The following is a 20,187-nucleotide window of genomic DNA, read 5'->3' as shown; positions in this document are numbered from 1 at the left end:
CTATAGCGCTTTATCCTTCTTCAGGGTCACTGGGGAACCTGGAGCCTATCCCAGGGAGCATCGGGCACGAGGCGGGGTACACCCTGGACAGGGTGCCAATCTATCACAGGGCACAATCACATACACACTCACACACCCATTCATACACTACGGACACTTTGGACATGCCAATCAGCCTACCATGCGTGTCTTTGGACCGGGGGAGGAAACAGGAGCACCCGGAGGAAACCCCCGAAGCACAGGGAGGACATGCAAACTCCGTGCACACAGAGTAGAGACAGGATTCCAACCTCCAACCCCAGAGCTGCGATAATTATACCCAGAGGTACAATAAACAAGAACAACGCCCTCAGACTCCCTCAATAGCTACATTTTATTTAGGATATAATTTGTTTCTTCGCTGCAGTTCAATTGTCTAGAAGATCACGCAGAGAGAAAATGATTCATCCAAGAGCTCAGAGGATCAGGGACACCGGATTAAATCGAGGCTGTGAGATCTTCTTACTCATCACTGTGTACTTTAATAAGTCGCTGCATTCTCACGCAAGGAGTGCAAAAATCTCACTGAAGCTCGTAATGCTTTTTTGGGCCTGATGTTCTGTTTTGACGAAGAGGAAAATCAGAGCAAACAGAACACGCCTGTAATCCTCGGTGTGGCTGTGGGAGCGTCAGCAAACCTCACAGCACACTCAAGATGAAACCTGTACACGGATTTCCACTGAAATATAAGCCTTGGCCAACGCAGCCGGCCTAATTTCAAACCAATCTCCAACTCAAAGCTGGGACTTGATGTAAATCTTTGTTCTATCTTGCGACAATGTGATTTATATTGAAATGATGGCGCTCAGAGGGGCACATTCGCCTCACACCTCCATGGTCGAGGGTTCGATTCCCACCGTGGCCCTGTGGGTGGAGTTTGCATGTTTCCTCCGGGTACTCCGGTTTCCTCCCCCAGTCCAAAGACATGCATGGTAGGTTGATTGGCATGTGTGTGAATGTGTAAGATTTTGCCCTGTGATGGATTGGCACCCTGTCCAGGTGTACCCCGACTTGTGCCCGATGCCCCCTGGGATAGGCTCCAGGTTCCCTGAAAAGGATAATCTGTATAGAAGCTGGATGGATGACGGTGCTTGGTTTTATTTAACTCTGTTTCATCCATGAATATATTACATAAGGAAGAAACACATTTGTGCATGCTGTTATAGGAAAATAATCAACGATGTAGTGCTATTAAGCGACTCAATGCCACCGCACAGTTGATTATTTTCCAATAAAAGCATGTCCTGAAGTATTTCATTGATCTTATACAACAGCACTTGGCAAAGGATTACATTTGTTTATTAATTAAAGAATGACACATTGTACTTTTCTCCATTTATAGTTGAGCATTTAACGTTGAGGGACATCCGCTAGTTCCTGACATATATCAGCTATAAACCATTGTTCCCTCAAAACACGGCACCCTCCGTCCTGAAGACTTTCCGGTGCCATGAAACTTATAAGATTGCTTTTTTTTTTCTCTCCCAGGATTAATTCTGAAACTGCTAGACGCATTCGACGTGTTCACGTATTCATGAAACTCCGCCCCTGGGATCTATAGTGGCCCGTATAATGGCTATAAAATAGCTGACAGGAGGAATTTTTAAAAACAGACTATTGCACCTTTAAACTTACAGCTTTACCTCTTACTGCTACAAAGCACTCGCACTGGAGACTCCTTCCATAAATGTTCCCTAAATAAACATCTCCTCACTGAAAACTTCACCGTATCAACAATTACACACGCTTATGTGGCGTGCCCACGACATAACTACCTGTGTAAGTGAAACAATACTGTATTCATTTACTTAATAAATGCTGCTGTTATAGAAAATGAATCAGCACCTTCTGACCAATCAGAATCGAGCACTCAACAGCGCTGTAGTATAATTAGTTCATAGTGAGGGACATTAACTTGTGAATAATGAAACACGTCTGTCTTGTTTTCTGGATAATGATCCACACTCTCTCCGCACTCACAGATCAACAGGCTGCAGACGAGGAGCTGAACGTATTTTCGCGTTCGTTTTCCTTAACGTGTTAATCGTCACACTCACTTGCTCATGTCGGTAACGTTGTCAGCGGCGAAGAAGAAGTTCTGAAAGCGTGGGTGGAACATTTTAAACACGCTGCAGAGACACAGGAGAGACAGAGATTCATCCGAATGAGTACGTCGACTTCAAGAACGAGTGTGCGTGCTTTAATTAAAATGACTCCTGTGCATGTGGAGCAAACGGGGAAGAAAAAAAAAAAATATACAAACTACTCAACAGAACGCTGAACACTGAACAAACCACAAGACATGGAATGAAAATGAATTAAATACTGAGCCGAAGAACATTGAAGTAAAACCGTAATATTATAAAGTCTCAGTATATGCACTGAAAATGTCATAATGTTATATGGAAATCTAAATGTATCAAATAAAAATCTCAATAAATATGAAATGAAAATCTGAATGGAACCGGAACATATGAATAAAATCAGATGGAAAGGAAAACGAAAACCAGGGGCCGGATTTACGAAACGTTCTTAAGACTAAGGACTGCCGTTTTCTTCTTATCTTCTTAATTATGAAAGAAGTTATGAATATTTTGCATTCCCAAAAATTCTTCTTAAGAAAGATTCAAATTCTTAAAAAAGAATGTTCTGAAAAATCAATGTAAACAACTTCTTAAAGTTAAGATAAATGGCGAATTTATATAGCGCCTTTATACAAAGCGCTTTACACTGTGTCTCATTCACCCATTCACACACACACACCAGTGGTAGCAGAGCTGCCACGCAAGGCGCTAACTTGCCATCGGGAGCAACTTGGGGTTCAGTGTCTTGCCCAGGGACACTTCGGTATGTGGAGTCACGCGGGCCGGGAATTGAACCGCCAACCCTACGATCAGTGGATAACCCACTCTACCACCTGAACCACAGCCGCCCAAGTGGCTTATCACATAAGATAAGTGCCAACTTACATTTACGGCATTTAGCAGACGCCCTTATCCGAAGCAACTTACATTTATCTCATTTATACGACTAAGCAGTTGAGGGTTAAAAGCTTTGCTCAAGGGCTCAACATTGGCAGCTTGGCAATGCTGGGATTTGAACTCATGACCTTCCAATCAGACGGTCATGAGCTACCACTTCCCTTTACAAAATTAACAACCTTGCAGCATATAATAAATACTTTATTATAATACAATATTTGACTTATCTGAACTAGCATACATGGTTTATTGGTTTCCACGTTCCAGCAAATTCTCCGATGAGGGTTCCTGTCGGTTAATGCTGTTAAACGAACACATCTCATTCCCTTTACATTTGAATAAATGATCAGGCGGTGATTAAAAAGCTACTTTCAAAAATAAGGATAATAAATGTCAAATTCGGCAGTTTTGAATTTGTTGTAGCTATTACACTACTGTGATTTTAAAATTAAGATGTTATTTAGAAAGTATTTGAGAACTTCTTTAGAAATTTTCGAGAATTGCACTTAAGAACGTTCTTAACTTCTTTCTTAAGAAGATTTTCATGAATCCAGCCCCAGCTTCCCAATCTGGACCTTTCTGGAATGTGTGTGTTATTCGTAATCCAATTCAGTGTTGAGCTGGACAGTGTAAAAAGATATTATTGTAATGTATTGTAAATAAATAAATATACATTAATGAATATGATATACGATCAACTCAGATGTGTAATATGATGAGAATAAAATTTTACTCTGATTTCATATTGTAGTGAGTTTTTTTGCCTTGTGTAGCTGCATGGTGGTTGCCATGGTTTCTAGACATGGTGAGGGCCTAGATATTACAACATTCATATGCATGTACAGTGCTGTGAAACAGTATCTGATTATTCTGTTTTTGTGTATCTCATATAAGTACATCATAAAATACAAAATACAACATAAAACAAAGGCAACCTGAGTATACACACAATATAGATTTTATTTATTTATTTGTTTGTTTAAGCAAAAAAAGGTTATCCAACATCTATCACCCATGTGAAAAACTAATTGCCCCCTTAAACTTAAAATCTGGTTGTGCCGCCTCTAGCAGCACTAACTGCAACCAAACGCTTCTGATAACTGGAGAGCAGTCTTTCACTTACTTCTAGGACTTACTCCTATATGATATGCGGTTGAGTTTCAACTTACGGACTGAAGACCGGACATTCTCCTTTAGGATTTTCTGGTAGAGAGCAGAATTCATGTTTCCCTCAATTACTGCAAGTTGCCCAGAACCTGAAGCAGCAAAGCATCCCCACACCATCACACTTCCACCACCATGCTTGACCACAACTACGACGTTCTTTTTGTGGAATACTGCGTTTGGTTTTCACCAGATGTAACGGGACTCCTGTCTTCCAAACTCATCAGTCCACAGAACATTCTCCCAAAATGTTTGAGGATCATCAAGGTGTGTTTTGGCAAAATTCAGACGAGCCTTAATGTTCTTCTGGGTCAGCAGTGGTTTTCACCTCGCCACTCTTCCATGGAGGCCATTTTCCCCCAGTGTCTTTCTGATAGTGGAGTCATGAACAGTGACCTTTATTGATGCAAGAGAGGCCTGTAGGTCCTTTGATGTTGGTCTTGGCTCTTTTATGACTTCCTGGATGAGTCGTTGCTGTGCTCTTGGAGGAATTTCGGAAGGTCTGCCACTTCTGGGAAGGTTCATTACTGTGCTGAGTTTTTCCATTTGGAGATAACGGCTCTCACTGTGGTTCTTCGGAGTCCCAGATCCTTTGAAATAGCTTTGTAACCCTTCCCAGACTGATGTATTTCAATCACCTTCTTCCTCATCATTTCTGGAATTTCTATCATCTTTGGTATAGTGTGTTACTGCGTAAAACATTTTAACCAACATCATGCTGCTGTAAAAGTTCTATTTAAGTGTTGATTTGATTGAACAGGGTTTGCAGTAATCAGACCTGGTTGTGTCTAGTCCAGCTGAGAACAATATTATGAATGCAGTTTCATAGATTTGGGGAATTAGTAACTACGGGTGCAAATACATTTTCACACAGGTCCAGGTGGTATTGGATAACATTTTTGCTTCAATTAATAACATTCTCATTTAAAAACGGTATTTTGTGTTTACTCGGGTTACCTTTGTTATGTACGAAACAATTTAGTACGAGATCGACGCAAAAACAGAAGAAATCAAATACTTTTTCACAGCACTGTAGTATTTCCTGAATATGTGTGTATGTGTGTGTGTGAGAGAGAGAGAAGACAGAAGTACTTACTACTTCCTCTTGTGTTCTCCAGCGCTCTCGATGCTGTAGCTTCCAATCTTCACCATCCCGACTGCCTTCTCCTCCTGTAAACACGACCGAGTTTACAGTTCAGAAACACACAAACACACAATATATAAACATGCACAGCATTATTTATCCGTCTGAACTGTGTAAAAGTATCGGCTTGTGTAAAAGTTAATGGTGTGTGTGTGTGTGTGTGTGTGTGTGTGTGTGTGTGTTCACCTGCTGGCTGGAGTACCAGTAGATTGTAACTCCTTTAAGGACAAACCAGAGGCGCTGCCATTTCTGTGTCATGAACACAGTCTCTTTCCTCTTCTTCCAGAGCCATCCGTCGCAGTCCGGCAGGCCCAGCTCACGACACGACACCCTCCTACGACTCATCGCTGTCCGTGTGCCTGCAGGGGGTCAAAGGTCACACCGAGGCTACATCACATAACCGACAGTCATTTTAAAATGCTCTTTACTTATTGGAGCAAAATTTGTATATAGTTAAAAAAATGTCGCTTATTAAATATACCCTCTCAATCGCGTTTCTGTTCAATTCTCGAATCTGATTGGTCGGGAAAAGGTTTCTATATTATATTTCTATATGCTGTTTCTATAGTAACAGCTGATTCACAGAGATTTGCACGGAAGACACTGCATGATAATCTACGCCTCATAATAAACAAATAAAAGAAATGAGCAGTTTAACAAACCAAAAGAAATCTCTAATGGTTGACATGGTGAAGGAGATGTTTATTTAACATTTTTGGAAGGAGTCTCCGGTGTCAGCATTTTTGTAACAGTCAGATATAAAACGGTTCTTTTAAGTTCTCCAACATGAGAAAGTATTCAGGACAGAGAAAAGAAAAAAGGATAACAGGAACTAAATTGTTTTGTAGATGTTCCACGACATTATAAGTCACTACAGATGGATAAAAAGTACGACATATTATTCTTTAATACATTTTATTTGAAAAAATTGTTAGTGTTGGAAAATTGCTCTGATAAAACACTCTGGAAGCTGCTGTTATTGGAAAAAAATCAACTTCAGCGTGTTAACAGTAACTCCCCGTCGTTGATTATTTTCCTATAACAGCACGCCCTCATGCGTTGTATCACTATCTTTTTTTGAATTGCTGCAGCTTTATGTGAGCATGATGTCATACCTTTGAAGGAGCTCTTCTTGGGCTCCTTGTCCTCCTGTAGAGGGCGACAGAGAGCAGAATCACCGTGAGCTATGGATGTGCAAATGTGAATGTGCTGTGTGTGTGTGTGATGTTTGTGTGTGTGTGTTTGTGTGTGAGATGTGTGTATATATGTGTGTGTGTGTGTGTGTGTGTGTGTACTCACCACACTGGCCCCCATGTCAGGCCAGGATACGACTCTCGCCCTGCTTGAGTCCAGACTGAGTAAAGACGTACTCCTGCGCTCTAATCCAGAACCTAACAGCAAGAGAAGAGTTAGGATGCACTGCACCCATCACACACACACACACACACACACACACACACACACACATATACACACATACACACACACACACACATACACATATATGTATACACAAAAAATTCACGTGTGTGAGTGTGTGTGTGTGCGTGTGTGTGTGTATTTTACCTGCACTCAGGTGTGTGTGTGCACTGTGGCTCTGATTCCCATCAAGGCCGTGATCACTAAACTCCGGCTCGTCCTGTCCTATCAGCTGCTGCCCTTCAGTGGACAAAACAGCAGCCCTGATCCACACACACACACACACACACACACACACACACATTAATCTGATATTATTCATCATACTTTTATAAAAGACATAACTATATTCCGAAATACACACTTATCCAATATCCTGCTATATTGTACTGCATACAGGGATTAACAGAAAGAAAAAAAAAATGTTCATTTCGGTTGTTTCTGAATTTAAATTTAAGTTCCTGCTCCAGTTCCACATCCACTCTTTAGTTGGAAACTAGTTCGAATTAAATAATGGTTAATAACTTTCTACACAAAAACATGGATTTATTTATTTATTTGACATATTTAAATGGTAAATGGCGCACTTATAAAACGCTTTTATCCAAAGCGCTTTACACTGTGTCTCATTCACCCATTCACACACACACACACCAGTGGTAGCAGAGCTGCCATGCAAGACGCTAACATGCCATCGGGAGCAACTTGGGGTTCAGAGTCTTGCCCAAGGACACTTCAGCATGTGGAGTCATGTGGGCCGGGAATCGAACCACCAACCCTACGATCAGTGGACAACCCGCTGTACCACCTGATCCACAGCCGCCCCATATTTAGAGCATCCTTCTGCCTCAGCAGTGTGATTTGTCGCTTGGAGAATCACAGGAATAATACCTTCTACATGGATTTTTCTGCAGTCGTCACATCTTCAAATACAATTTAGAGTTATTTTGATTATCCATCCATCCTTTTTCCATATCGCTTATCCTACACAGGGTCACAGGGTCGCCTGGAGCCAATCTCCGGGAACTCGGGGCACAAGGCGGGGGTGCCAACCCATTGTGGGGCACAATCAAACACACTACAGACAATTTATACATGCCAATCAGACTACAACTGGGAGAGGAAACCGGAGTACCAGGATGGAAACCCCTGAAGCACGGGGAGAACATGCAAACTCCACGTACACGGGGGGTGGTGGGACTCGAACCCCTAACCCCAGGGGTGCGAGGCAAACGTGCTAATCTCTAAGCCACTTTTCATTCCGGTTAACCTTTCTAAACCCTGAATGTATATAATGAGTCACAGATCTTTACAAATGGGCCTACACACTAATAATGCACACACACACGCACGCACATACTCAGGAAATAAATATAAATAATAATATATAAATAACAAGTAGAACTCGACAGGGATGGTCCACCACCAACAGATCTAGTCCTACTTGTTACTAATTTTGAATGCCAGAAAGTCTGTTAGAATGTACTTCAAACAGGAAGGAAGCTATTCAAGAAAATGTATTTCAGACAATTGACCTTGCTGTGACCTTGACCGTATTTGGATCAATTCCAAAATCGAATCAGTTTCTCTGCCGGTTACAGTACGCTGTCTATGCCGATTCCACGTCAAGATAGGAGTTCATCAAGAAAAAGCTCATCCCTTAAAAAGGTTGAATTATCATAGCGATGATTCATCTCGGTCTCAGCAGTACGTGGACAATACCACCTGAAGAGACAGTCAATCACTTATAGCATGGGAGCGGCAGTGGGACATCAAGAACTGTCCCTGAACAAAGGCACTATTATTATTCAGAAATACACGTCTAGACGAACGCTATAACCCGAGAATTTACGCGGTCACACCTGTAACGACTCCAGTAACGTGAGAACGGAACGTGATCAATTTACATTTAAAGCCAGACGTCGTCTACAGCACGGGCGTGAAACACTGGTTTGAAATACAGTATAACATGTCTGAGCTGATACTGTTCGAGGTTCACTTCGACTCCACTGAATCCGAAGTGCTTCATGTACTTTGTCACTGCCGTGCTGCAATACAATCATTCTTCACTGTGATCCTTCACATCCTCATCGTCCTTTTCTCTTCCATAATTCCGTATAAATCCTACAAACACCAAGCCGCTCGCCCTTGTGTTAATATTACGCTAATAAGAATCATGGACGGACGGACGGACGGATGGTGGAGGCGTAGAAAAAAATCCATGCGTCATAACAACGGTTATTGTTAAATTATTTAATGCAGTGCTTCCGACTTCACACCATGTACGCAGTAATGCATCTAACACAGCGGATGAATGAAACACTATCTAAATCAGTTTATACAACACACACACACACACACACACACACTCAGGGAACAGCGTCCTGCAGTCCTGACTACACACAGCATTATTTACTCTTTAATACTGATTAAGACTTTAGAAATAAAAGTTTCTTTTCATTTAACAGTTTTATCCAGAGATGCACCGGTGTATCAGAGAATAATCGGTATCGGCCCATAAAGGCAATTTTTCACGCTATCGAAAACATCCGGTGATCAGGGTCGATTGTATCCTGTCAATCAAAAGAGGGCGGGAAAACACGTCGAATTAATTTAATCTTCAGAATTTATCACGTGTTCATGTTAATTAGAGTAACGTGTTTTCTGTTGATGAGACCAGTTACTGTGAAACAACTTGTCGAAATGGAGAGAATGAAGTTTATATTTGCATTCCTTTCAGAAGTGTGGAATGAATTATTAATCATTTAAAAGAAGGTACAAAAGGCAGAACCACCAAACTATCGGTTATCGGTATCGGCTGAAAAATTTTGTATCGGTGCAGCTGTAGTTTTATCATTTTAAACTGATTATATATTACTGTATACACGTTGTATACAGTATATATATATAAGCTGCTGAATGTAATGAATCCTCAGATCATAGCAAAAGCTAGTTACATTAATTAGCTGGATGGGTGGGTGGATGGATATGTGGATGGATGGATATGTGGATGGGTGGATGGATGGGTGGATGGATGGGTGGGTGGATGGATATGTGGGTGGATATGTGGATGGATGGATGGATGGATGGATATGTGGGTGGATATGTGGATGGATGGATGGATGTATATGTGGATGGATGGATGGATGGATATGTGGATGGATGGATATGTGGATGGATGGGTGGGTGGATATGTGGATGGATGGATGGATATGTGGATGGATGGATGGATATGTGGATGGATGGATGGATATGTGGATGGATATGTGGATGGATGGGTGGGTGGATATGTGGATGGATGGATGGATGGATGGATATGTGGATGGGTGGGTGGGTGGATGGATATGTGGGTGGATATGTGGATGGATGGATGGATGGATGGATATGTGGATGGGTGGGTGGGTGGATGGATATGTGGGTGGATATGTGGATGGATGGATGGATGGATGGATATGTGGATGGGTGGGTGGATGGATGGATGGATGGGTGGATATGTGGATGGGTGGGTGGATGGATGGGTGGATGGATGGATATGTGGGTGGGTGGGTGGGTGGGCAGGTGGATGGATGGATTGATTGATTGATTTATGCCACGGATAGCTGTGGCATTTTCGGTATTCGGACACGCGATCTCCAGATGATACAGTGAGCAATTTTTTCAATTGTGTTTAAATAATCCAGTCAAAATTCATGACTGTTCTTAAATTCAGATTGTTTTCCTTAACACTGAAATCATGGTTATATTTCAACAACCATTCATCCAATTTAGGAACAACTTTTCCTTCCGCTATCATTCTAAACCACTATCATTGGACGTTCTCTGAATGAGTGTAAGACCGCTCCTCGTTCACGTTCATGAACTGGATCTCTTAAATGCTCGTTATAAACACAAGAAAAAGAAAATGAATGAATAAACCTGCAACCACAGTAAACAAACACAATCAGACAGTTAAACATACGAATGTGGAGCTAATTCCTCAGTGCGACACAGGAAAAGAAAAAAAAAAGGGGGAAATAAAATAATATCTAGTATTAGTATTAACTTTACTAAGCCTCAATTCCAGAGTCAAATATGTTAAGTCATTGATGAAGGCCAAAAATTGTGATTGTAATTAAAGTATCTTTAATAATAAATATGCATTCCTAAAAACATACATATTTGAGTAATATTAAACTGATTATTAAGACAATTTTCAGGAACGAGTTCATTTGATCTTTTTAAATCGGCAGAAAACAGCCCTTTTGCACCGTCCACTTTAAGCGTGCGTCGCTTCATATGGACCAATCTTCAAATCTTTGAAATGTACACACGATTGGAGTAGATGAATAAATCTCAGTTCATAAACCTAAGATCTGCTGAATGTGAAGAGCTGCAGGTAAACTCACCTGAACGAGTACGAGCGCACAGACGCCGGTGCTCGCTCAAACACTGAGACTCTATTTCTCTCTTCCTCGTCTTCTTCTTCTTCCTTCTGCAGACGGGAGAAACAGGAAGAGCTTCACGTTAACTTATCCTGATAGAGCAGCAGACATGGGACTGAGTGTGTGTGTGTGTGTGTGTGTGTGTGTGTGATTGCAATTACGCATGTTCCACCATCATCAACGGGCATATTGCGTCTCTGAGCTTTGTGTGCACATATGTGTGTGTGTGTGTGTGTGTGTGTGTGTGCAGTCAGTGAGAATGCGTGTGTCAGTGGAACAGTCATGTGGCAGTGCTGTGATCCCTTAAGGCCCTCCGGCCCCCGACCTCGTTACATCATCCAACACGGCACATTTAGGATTCCCATTAAACTGCAATCACAAGATTCAAATTGTCGTCATCTGAACTGTGTGTGCGTCTCACTCGGTGTGTGTTTGCGAGAGTCTGAGCGGGTGTGAGAAAACGCGCGCGCGAGAGAGAGAGAGAGAGAGAGAGAGAGAGACAACATCAAAGGGGCCATGTTGATGGCTTTCCGAGCTGTGAACAGGAAGTGACTGTTGTCATACCAACCCCTCTCACGGGACTGAAAGAACACTGCGGCTATATTCTCTAAAGCTTGTGTGTGCATTTAATTTAAGTGTCATTATCAAAAAGATGAGCGCTTTAACAAACTAACACTCCGTCCTGGAGTCAGTATCAGTGTGTACTCCCACACAGATATTCAGAAATAACCATGTGATGCCAGCATGGGCATCCTTATGTTTCCTCGATATGCTACAGCCACGTTTATCTACTGTCTAATCCTAAACACCTCAAAAAACATGCCAGTTAAGTGCGTTAGTGATACAAAATCATCCCTATGTGTACATGGGAGTGTGTTTGTTGAATTACAGTGTACTGGCGTCCCATTCAGGGTGTATTCCTGGATGAAGTCCGGACCCACTGCAACCCTGACCGGAATTAAGCGGTTAGTCAATATGATTGAATGAATGAATGAATGGATGAAAGGATTATACTTGAGGAAACAGACATAGCATGGGCAAATTAGTACAATCGAAGGCCAAGTATTAAACATGCATAAGCTGAGTCTGGCTCCTCACAAGGGTTCTTCCTCATATCATCTTAGGGAAATCTTCCTCACCGCCGTCGCCGCCGGCTCGCTCAATAGGGATAAATTCACTCACTTAAAATCTGTATCCTGTGTTTATATGTTTTTGTAAAGCTGCTTTGAGACAATATCCATTCTTAAAAGCGCTACACAAATCAAACTGAATTGAATTGAATTGCGCATGGGTGCGTAGCGCTGCCGCCTCACGGCTCCAGGGTCCCAGGTTTGATCCTGACCTCGAGTTAATATCTATGTGAAAATTCACATGTTTTCCCACTGTCCATGTGGGATTCCTCTGGGTTCTCCAACACCCCAAATGCTATACACACCAAGTGGACAGGCGACTCTAAATTGCCCCCCTATGAGTGAATGAGCGTATGACTGTGCATGTGAATGCTGCCCTACGATCGACTGGCATCCCATCAAGGGCGTATTACCACCTCACAGTTTACGTTCTAGTCTACTTTAGGAACTGTAAATGCATGGGCGAATTACTACAACCAAACGCCAAGGATTAAACATGCAGACATTTCGATCCAGTGTCAGCTCTGAGATGATTTTCACACACATTTACCTTATGAACTCACACTCACCCCTGTCTAGACTCATTTATTTGACTTTTTCTGACACGTCTCATTACATTTAATCTGTGATAATGGGTTTGTTTCAGTGTCAGTCTGACTCTTCAAGTCGCTTTGAAATCCGAACTCACGGCTCATGCGAAAACCTCATTTGAATCTTGTTTCTTCTGCATGTTGCAAGTCGTTCATGCAGTTCATCCATGTAAATCAAGTACAACAGTTCTACTTACTGCATGCATCATTTATCACATTACACATGCAAATTCGACTTTGTTATTTGGGATTTCCAATGATAAGAAACCAATACCAATAATAATAATAATAATAATAATAATAATAATAATAACCACCAATAATAAGAGCTACTAAACAGTTTATGCTTTACAGTCGTATATCATTTGTTCAGTTTTACTCAGCTCTTCTTTATAATGCATTCAGTATTTTACTTTTATTCACATTTGTATGATGTTTTTGTTGTCCTGTATCGTAAGTGTTTTCCCGGGTCCGACCTTTTAACCTTTTAACTGTATTATACAGTCTTTTGCACTTTTTTGCATCTTGTATCTACTCATACTGTACATTCACTATTGTACACATTCACGGTGCCTTGCATAAGTATTCACCCCCCCAATTCCCCCCCCACCCCCCACACACACACGCACACACACACACTTTCCCCTTGAACTTAATTGGGATTAATGTCATTATTCTACACCAAAAAAAACCCCAGACCCACAATATTGACGAGGGGACAAAAACATAATAGCTTGCAAAAGTGAAAAACATAACAGCTGTGATTGCATAAGTATTCACCCCTCATTTGTCTGAAACCTCTAAACCTGTTGCCATCAGATGTCACGTTATTAGTGACTTTATTTTTGGGGTGTAACGAACGTAATTTATTTTATAGTATTTATGCATTATGTTTACGGACGCACAAAAAGCACCCAATTAAACTACTGTCCTAAATGAATAATAAAAACTCACTTTCACTGCACCTTGTGGTTTCTGTTACTCACTGCCTTTAGGAATATTATTTTACTAGTGTTTACTTGTGATCATAGTGTTTTAATTAGACATTACAGATCTCACTCGCGCTCCCTCTCTGTATCGGCGCGTGTACACCGCGCGTGATCAGCAACGCGGCCTCGTTACTAACACATCACTCCCGTTATAATAAACGACAGAAGTTACACTGCAAGTGCAAATACAGCATATAATGACAATAAACTTAAATTAAACTAAACCTTTTAAGCAGCCAGCAGCAGTTTCCCCTGCCCCGTACACACAGTGGAGCATCTTGGATATAAACGTAACTTTGTCCTCGTGCATCAGTTTGATTTCCGCCGTGTATAAAATGCTTCCCTGACTTCGAGGACTTGGAGGTTACACGCGTTCTTCCTCAGTCACGTGACGATTTCGCCTCCGTCTGATGGAGACTGAGGTCGTGTTGGGAATGAAAGGTAACGCTGACGGAAAGTAAACTGAAGAAAGTCATTATCGGTGACTCTGGGTGTTCGCTAACGCTAGCGTGCGTATGACGTCATGCGCCGTCGTGGCTTATACTTCCTGTTAGTCGAAAAAACCCGCTAGAGTTATATCTGAGATGATATTACCTTTCTAAAATCCACACACTACACAGTAGTGCAGAGTGCATAGTGTAAGTGTACAGTACTTCATTTGGGACACAACTTTAGTATTTACTCTCCGAAGCGTGTTTTCTGAACAGAAGTAACGTAGTGAGTAAATCTCCGCCGTGCCGCGCAGATGAGATTCGTCGACAACAATTTTCATAATCGATTATTATCCGTTTTATCGATTAGTTGTTGCAGCTCTAGAATTAATAGAAATGTTAATGATTGTGTGAAATAGACACGTCGTTTAATATCGATCGCAGGCCCCTGAATCGATCGAATCGAAATCACATCGTGGCAGTCATTGTGGTTTCGGCAAATATCGAATCGCTGGATAAAAGAATCGATATTAGATTGTATCGAAATTTGCGATTTACACCCCTACTTATTATTACAAGACACTGTATATAGACAAGATGCTAAATGAACATTTCAATAAAAAAGCTGTTTAATAATAATAACCCTGAAAATCATTCATATTAACATGTTCGACTTTTTCGTTACCGCGACAGCAACATGACCTTGTTAGCACTGACTTTATAGATATACAAGTGTAGGAAGAGAGTCTTAAAGCGCACCTATTATGCCTAATTTTGTTTTAGAGGTCTTATACAATAAATTTACATGCACCGAGGTCAAAAACCCTTTAACGTGCTCATAATTTAAACTGCAGCGTTACCTTTTTTTCCCCTCGGTGTCACAAACGACTCGTTAAATGATCCGTTCTAAAGGATTCATTCTAAACTCCTCCTTTCAGAGAGCATACTCTGCTCTGATTGGTCAGATGTTGTGATTGGTCTAGCGCTGTCAGCGTGTTTCAAAAAGTAAACGGCCACTAACGAAACGAGTTTCAGCTCCGTCTGTCAGCGAGAAGCCGATGAAGTCGGGGGCTTTTTGTTACAAACCTACGTAGGTTAGTACAGGAAGTAGAGTCTGGAATCACTAACGACTCGTTTCAGTGTTCAGAATCGATTCCTTCTTTTGGGAGTCAGTAACTCCGTTTATCGTGCGTTTTCATTTTTGAAACTTTGCAGACTTTTGACATTCACAAACAGCTCGACAACACTCATATTTGAAAAACCCATAATAGGTGCACTTTAACAGCCAGTGACTCACCTGCGTTGGCTTGTATTTGGGTTCGTGAGAGACAGACAGGGTAGGATGTCGTCTCAGCACTAGTGTCACACCATTTGGGTTCTCTTGAAGCTTCGCCACCAGGTTCTTCCTGCTCCAGCCCACCTGAAACACAATGCGACGAAAGGGACACTTTCTCAAAGACGTCTCAAACACGTTTCTCAAAACATAGGTAAAGGATGAAGAAATAAATCACTGCCGGCATTTAGAATGATGTCACGTTTTTTTTCCTTTGTGTGAACAGACAGAATGAGTCAGAATGCTTAGCGTGCTTAAATGTTGTTATGAATTCACAAACCACAGATTACGTCCCTGCATCTCTAGCAGTGATTATGGAAACTCTGGTCATTCATAAAATAATCAGTTTAATGACGGTTACTCCGCCATAATAGAGTTTGCTCACCACGATCTGATCATTGACCTTTATGACCTCGTCGCCTTCCAAGATCTTCTCAGAGGAATCTGCTGGAAACTGTGTTGAGTCAAGACGAGAAAAAGCACATAACAGCAGTGAAGGTTATTAGTGAATATTTCATTGCATACAGTGTAGATGAACGTAAAAGTACCCATAGTGCACTGTTTACGGTAAATGGTAAAATGTCTGCACTTATATAGCGCTTTTTTAACCTTAGTGGTTCTACAAAGTGTTTTTTCACTGGTTCTCATTCACCCATTCACACACACACACCAATGGTAGAAGAGCTGCTATGCTAGGCGCTAGCTTGCCATCGGTAGCAACTTGGGGTTCACTTGCCCAAAGACACTTCAATGTCTCTGTCTCTCCCTGCCTTTCTCTCTCTCTCTCTCTCTCTACCTAACTCTTTCTACCCCTCTCTCTCTCTTTCTACCCCTCTCTCTGCCTTTCTCTCTCTCTCTACTCCTCTCTCTGCCCTTCTCTCAGCCTCTATATAAACATTAGAGCTAGTATAACCAAGAAAAGATCAAATAATAGCCAATAAACGTGTTAAGATGCAAGACGGAAACCTAGTAAATCTGTCTGTACTTGTAAGAGAGCTGCATGTCAGCACATAATCTAAAAACAAATAAACACATGAGGAGCAATGATGCACTACCTCAGCAGCTGTTCCAGAGATGTAGTGTTGGCTCGAGGACGTGGAGGTGATCTCAATCCCCTACAAAAGAAAACGTACCATAATATACACAGGAACAGCTAGAGAAACACAAAAACCCCTAAAGGTTGCAGTTTATATTTAAAATAAAATTAAAAAAAAAAATACATTTACATTTATTCAAAGCGACTTACAAACCTAGGACTTATAATAACGTCAATTCATATTCAAGACATGTTTTTGGTTTTTGTTCCACTGACTCAGAGTCATTCAGAGTCATTCAGTGCGTTTACACAGACAACAATAATCCACTATTAACCCGATTAAGACGATACTCTGATTAGGAAACTACCATGTAAACAGAAATTTTTTAATGACCTTAATCCGACTAAAGTCATACTTGAAGTAAACACAAATGGACGTTTGCAGTATTCCTGTTTTAGTCGCATTATCGACGTGTATTACAGGCATAAACACCTTAATCACACTATTAACGTCGTGTGAGAGTTTTCACCGCATTTTGCGACAGGACACGATCACACACGGCAGCGCTCAACCTTTTCACGGCAAACAAGAGAGCACGGCTGCATCCCAAACCGCGTACTTGCCTACTATAGGCCTGTAGAAGGAGAAACACATGTATCTCGGCTACTATATAGACAGTAAGTACGCGGTTTGGGACGCAGCCCACGGCTTCAAGCAGTCGTCTATTAGCACGTACAGCACGACAAATAATTAACCGCACTTGAAGCTTTCGTAAAAAATTTAAATAAAAACAGCCAAAACTGTATACGGTACCATAATGAAGGCCAACTGTATGTCGATACGTGACATTCTGTAGGGACGTCGGACGGCGTGGCGTGGGGACGTAATGACGTGTGCTGTTAATCGAACTATGTTCTAGAACACGTAAAACAGGAACATGATAGAAATATTCTAAAAGCGACTCATGTAAGCACCTTAATCAGAATATTGTCTTATTCAGAATAAGGTCCATAATTAGATTACTGCTGTCCATGTAATCATTGTGGAGGAACTAGTGGAGGCAGATGGATGGAGAAATGTGTCCTTTATTAATTTTTCAACTCCTACACTAGCATCTGTATAGTCAGCATAGTGAGAAAGACTAAAATAACACGTACACGTCTAATTTAAATGTGGCTTGTTTGACTCTGACTCGCAGTATTTATAGTAATAGTAGCACACTATTCTTTCTTACATAGTTAGTGTGATATTCATAATAATCATTAAAATAAATAAATAAATAAATAAATAAATAAAAATAAAAAAATGAACTAAAGAGGAGATCGTGAGTTTCTCTCACAACCCCATTGGTAAAGTGACTCCACATGTGGTCATGACCCTTGGTTTGGGAACCCGAGGATTAACATACAGGCAATGTTTATCAATGTTTCCAGGACACGTACAATTCTCTCCAGAGTGATGAGACTCACTACTCTTTAAATATTGTGTAAAATATTCGTGTTCTGCAATCAAATGGCACTTGTAAGTTATTCGGCTTCACCGACGCCGTATTAACAGTGAGCAGGAGAAATCTCGGTGAACCCCAGAGCGAGTTTCAGTACCGCACTAACAGGGTGGTTTAAATCCCGTTCTACCAGTCAGACGTAGGAGACGCATACTTTCTGTTCTGTTAAAAAGCGTAAAAACAGAACCGCTGTAGGAGTTCCTGACTCAGGTCCTCGGTTGGTACTTTCGATACTGTACACATGAACCGACCGGTCACGACCGATTTACCAGCAGCTCCCTCGTTTTCTAGTGAATCACAAACCACAAAAAGGAACAGGTGGAGCCGACTGGAGTCCGTCGTGTCTATTTCCGGACGTTATTACTCAGTCCGTACAGGATTTAGCGATCGCAGAAATTAACGCAAAATCAAGCAAACTCTGCAATATTCACAGAAGCTTGCATTTTTCAAAATTCCTGCAGATTTATAATAATAATAATAATAATAATAATAATAATAATAATAATAATAATAATAATAATAAACAACTTTATTTTTATATAGCACCTTTAAAGCAGCTTCTCAATGCACTTTACACAATAAGAGAATATCAAGAAAATTTAAAAAAAACACACAAAACAGACTTGAATACAAAATGGTTAAAGCCATAAAGAAAAAGCTAATGTAAAAAATGAGTTTTTAGGTTAGATTTAAAAATGCTTAAATTCTGTGCATCTCTAATATGAGCATTGGACGAGAAAGCCCTGTCCCCTACAGATCGCAACCGTGTCTGTGGGACAGCCAGTAGACCAGGTCGAGAGGAGAGCAAATGATGCTTGGGAGTCTAAGGGGTAGTGCTGGCTTGGCAGTTAAGGCTCTGGGTTAGTGATCAGAAGGTCAGGGGTTCAAGCCCCAGCACTGCCAAGCTGCCACTGTTGGACCCTTGAGCAAGGCCCTTAACCCTCTCTGCTCCAGGGGGTGCTGCTTCATGGCTGACCCTGCACTCTGACCCCAGCTACCTGACGTGCTGGGGTATGCGAAGAAAAGAATTTCACTGTGCTGTAATGTATATGTGATTAATAAAGACTTATTATTATTATTATTATTATATAAAGTTAAAAGCGCAGACAGATACTGAGGGGCCAGACCATGCAGTGCCTTATATGAGCATGAAATCTGACCGGGAGCCGGTGCGAGGACTTCAGTATTGGAATGATGTGTCTAGCGATATTTCTGAGATGAAAAAGAGGAATTCTTGACAGTAGATTGAGTCAAAACGTGTGAGTCAAAAGACAAACTCGAATCAGATATGATATGACTCCTAGATTTTTTTTATTTAGTTTGGAACTCCAAAGCAGAGCCGTCTACCTTCAACATTAGTGAAGCAGCTTTACGAAGCAGGCGGGAAGATCCGATAAGCAAAACCTCAGTCTTATCACTATTAAGACACAAAAAGTTTTGGGTCATCCATGTTTTTATCAGAAATACAATGTGAGAGAAAAGAAACATCCACATTGTGACCAGGCTTCGAGTGAATAGAAATCTGAGTGAGTATCGTCTGCATAGAAGTGATAATTACGCCTGAGTGATCTTAAGAGCAATCCAAGAGGAAATATATAAATACTAAAAAGTAAGGGGGCCTGAAATTGAGCCCTGAGGGACACCAGTAGGAACGGAGCCAATCGCAGACGTGAAACCACTCATAAAAACAAACTGGTAGCGATCAGAGAGATAAGATCTAAACCACGTTATAACAGTATAAAGACGGTTTCAAGTCGGTCGAGTAAGATTCGGGCCGAGACGTGTCATGTGACGTCATCACAACGCCAGTTCAGCCAAAGCCCTCTTCGATTCACGTGCGTCGAACACGAGTACAGCTAAAAGCTCTCGTTTACCAGCAAACATCACTGTGAAAGACCGTGTAAAGCTATTTTGTGCAACTGCAGTAGTTTCCCACAAAAAAAGCACCGCAAGTTGCATTGCAAACGTTCAAAAGCTAAATCAAGCATTTTTGGCTGCAACAATC

At 41.2% G+C, this 20,187-nt stretch overlaps 1 protein-coding gene across 1 annotated transcript in view; it reads right to left on the bottom strand.

The window, feature by feature from the left end:
• cnksr1 (connector enhancer of kinase suppressor of Ras 1) overlaps positions 1-20,187 on the bottom strand; it is a 50,975-nt gene that overhangs the window by 3,329 nt on the left and 27,459 nt on the right. The window contains exons 7-16 of the mRNA XM_053632163.1: positions 16,697-16,756; positions 16,027-16,095; positions 15,606-15,728; positions 11,133-11,218; positions 6,895-7,010; positions 6,628-6,719; positions 6,444-6,477; positions 5,515-5,687; positions 5,281-5,354; positions 2,097-2,168 (exon numbers count right to left, since the gene is read on the bottom strand). Coding sequence (XP_053488138.1) covers positions 2,097-2,168; positions 5,281-5,354; positions 5,515-5,687; positions 6,444-6,477; positions 6,628-6,719; positions 6,895-7,010; positions 11,133-11,218; positions 15,606-15,728; positions 16,027-16,095; positions 16,697-16,756 — 899 coding nt within the window. The remainder of the gene's footprint in view (positions 1-2,096; positions 2,169-5,280; positions 5,355-5,514; positions 5,688-6,443; positions 6,478-6,627; positions 6,720-6,894; positions 7,011-11,132; positions 11,219-15,605; positions 15,729-16,026; positions 16,096-16,696; positions 16,757-20,187) is intronic.

Source organism: Ictalurus furcatus, chromosome 9 (genome assembly GCF_023375685.1).
Source record: "Ictalurus furcatus strain D&B chromosome 9, Billie_1.0, whole genome shotgun sequence".
Classification (NCBI taxonomy): Eukaryota; Metazoa; Chordata; class Actinopteri; order Siluriformes; family Ictaluridae; genus Ictalurus; species Ictalurus furcatus.
The sequence above is the reverse complement of the archived record's forward strand: the minus strand, read 5'-3'. Positions and strand labels throughout refer to the sequence as shown.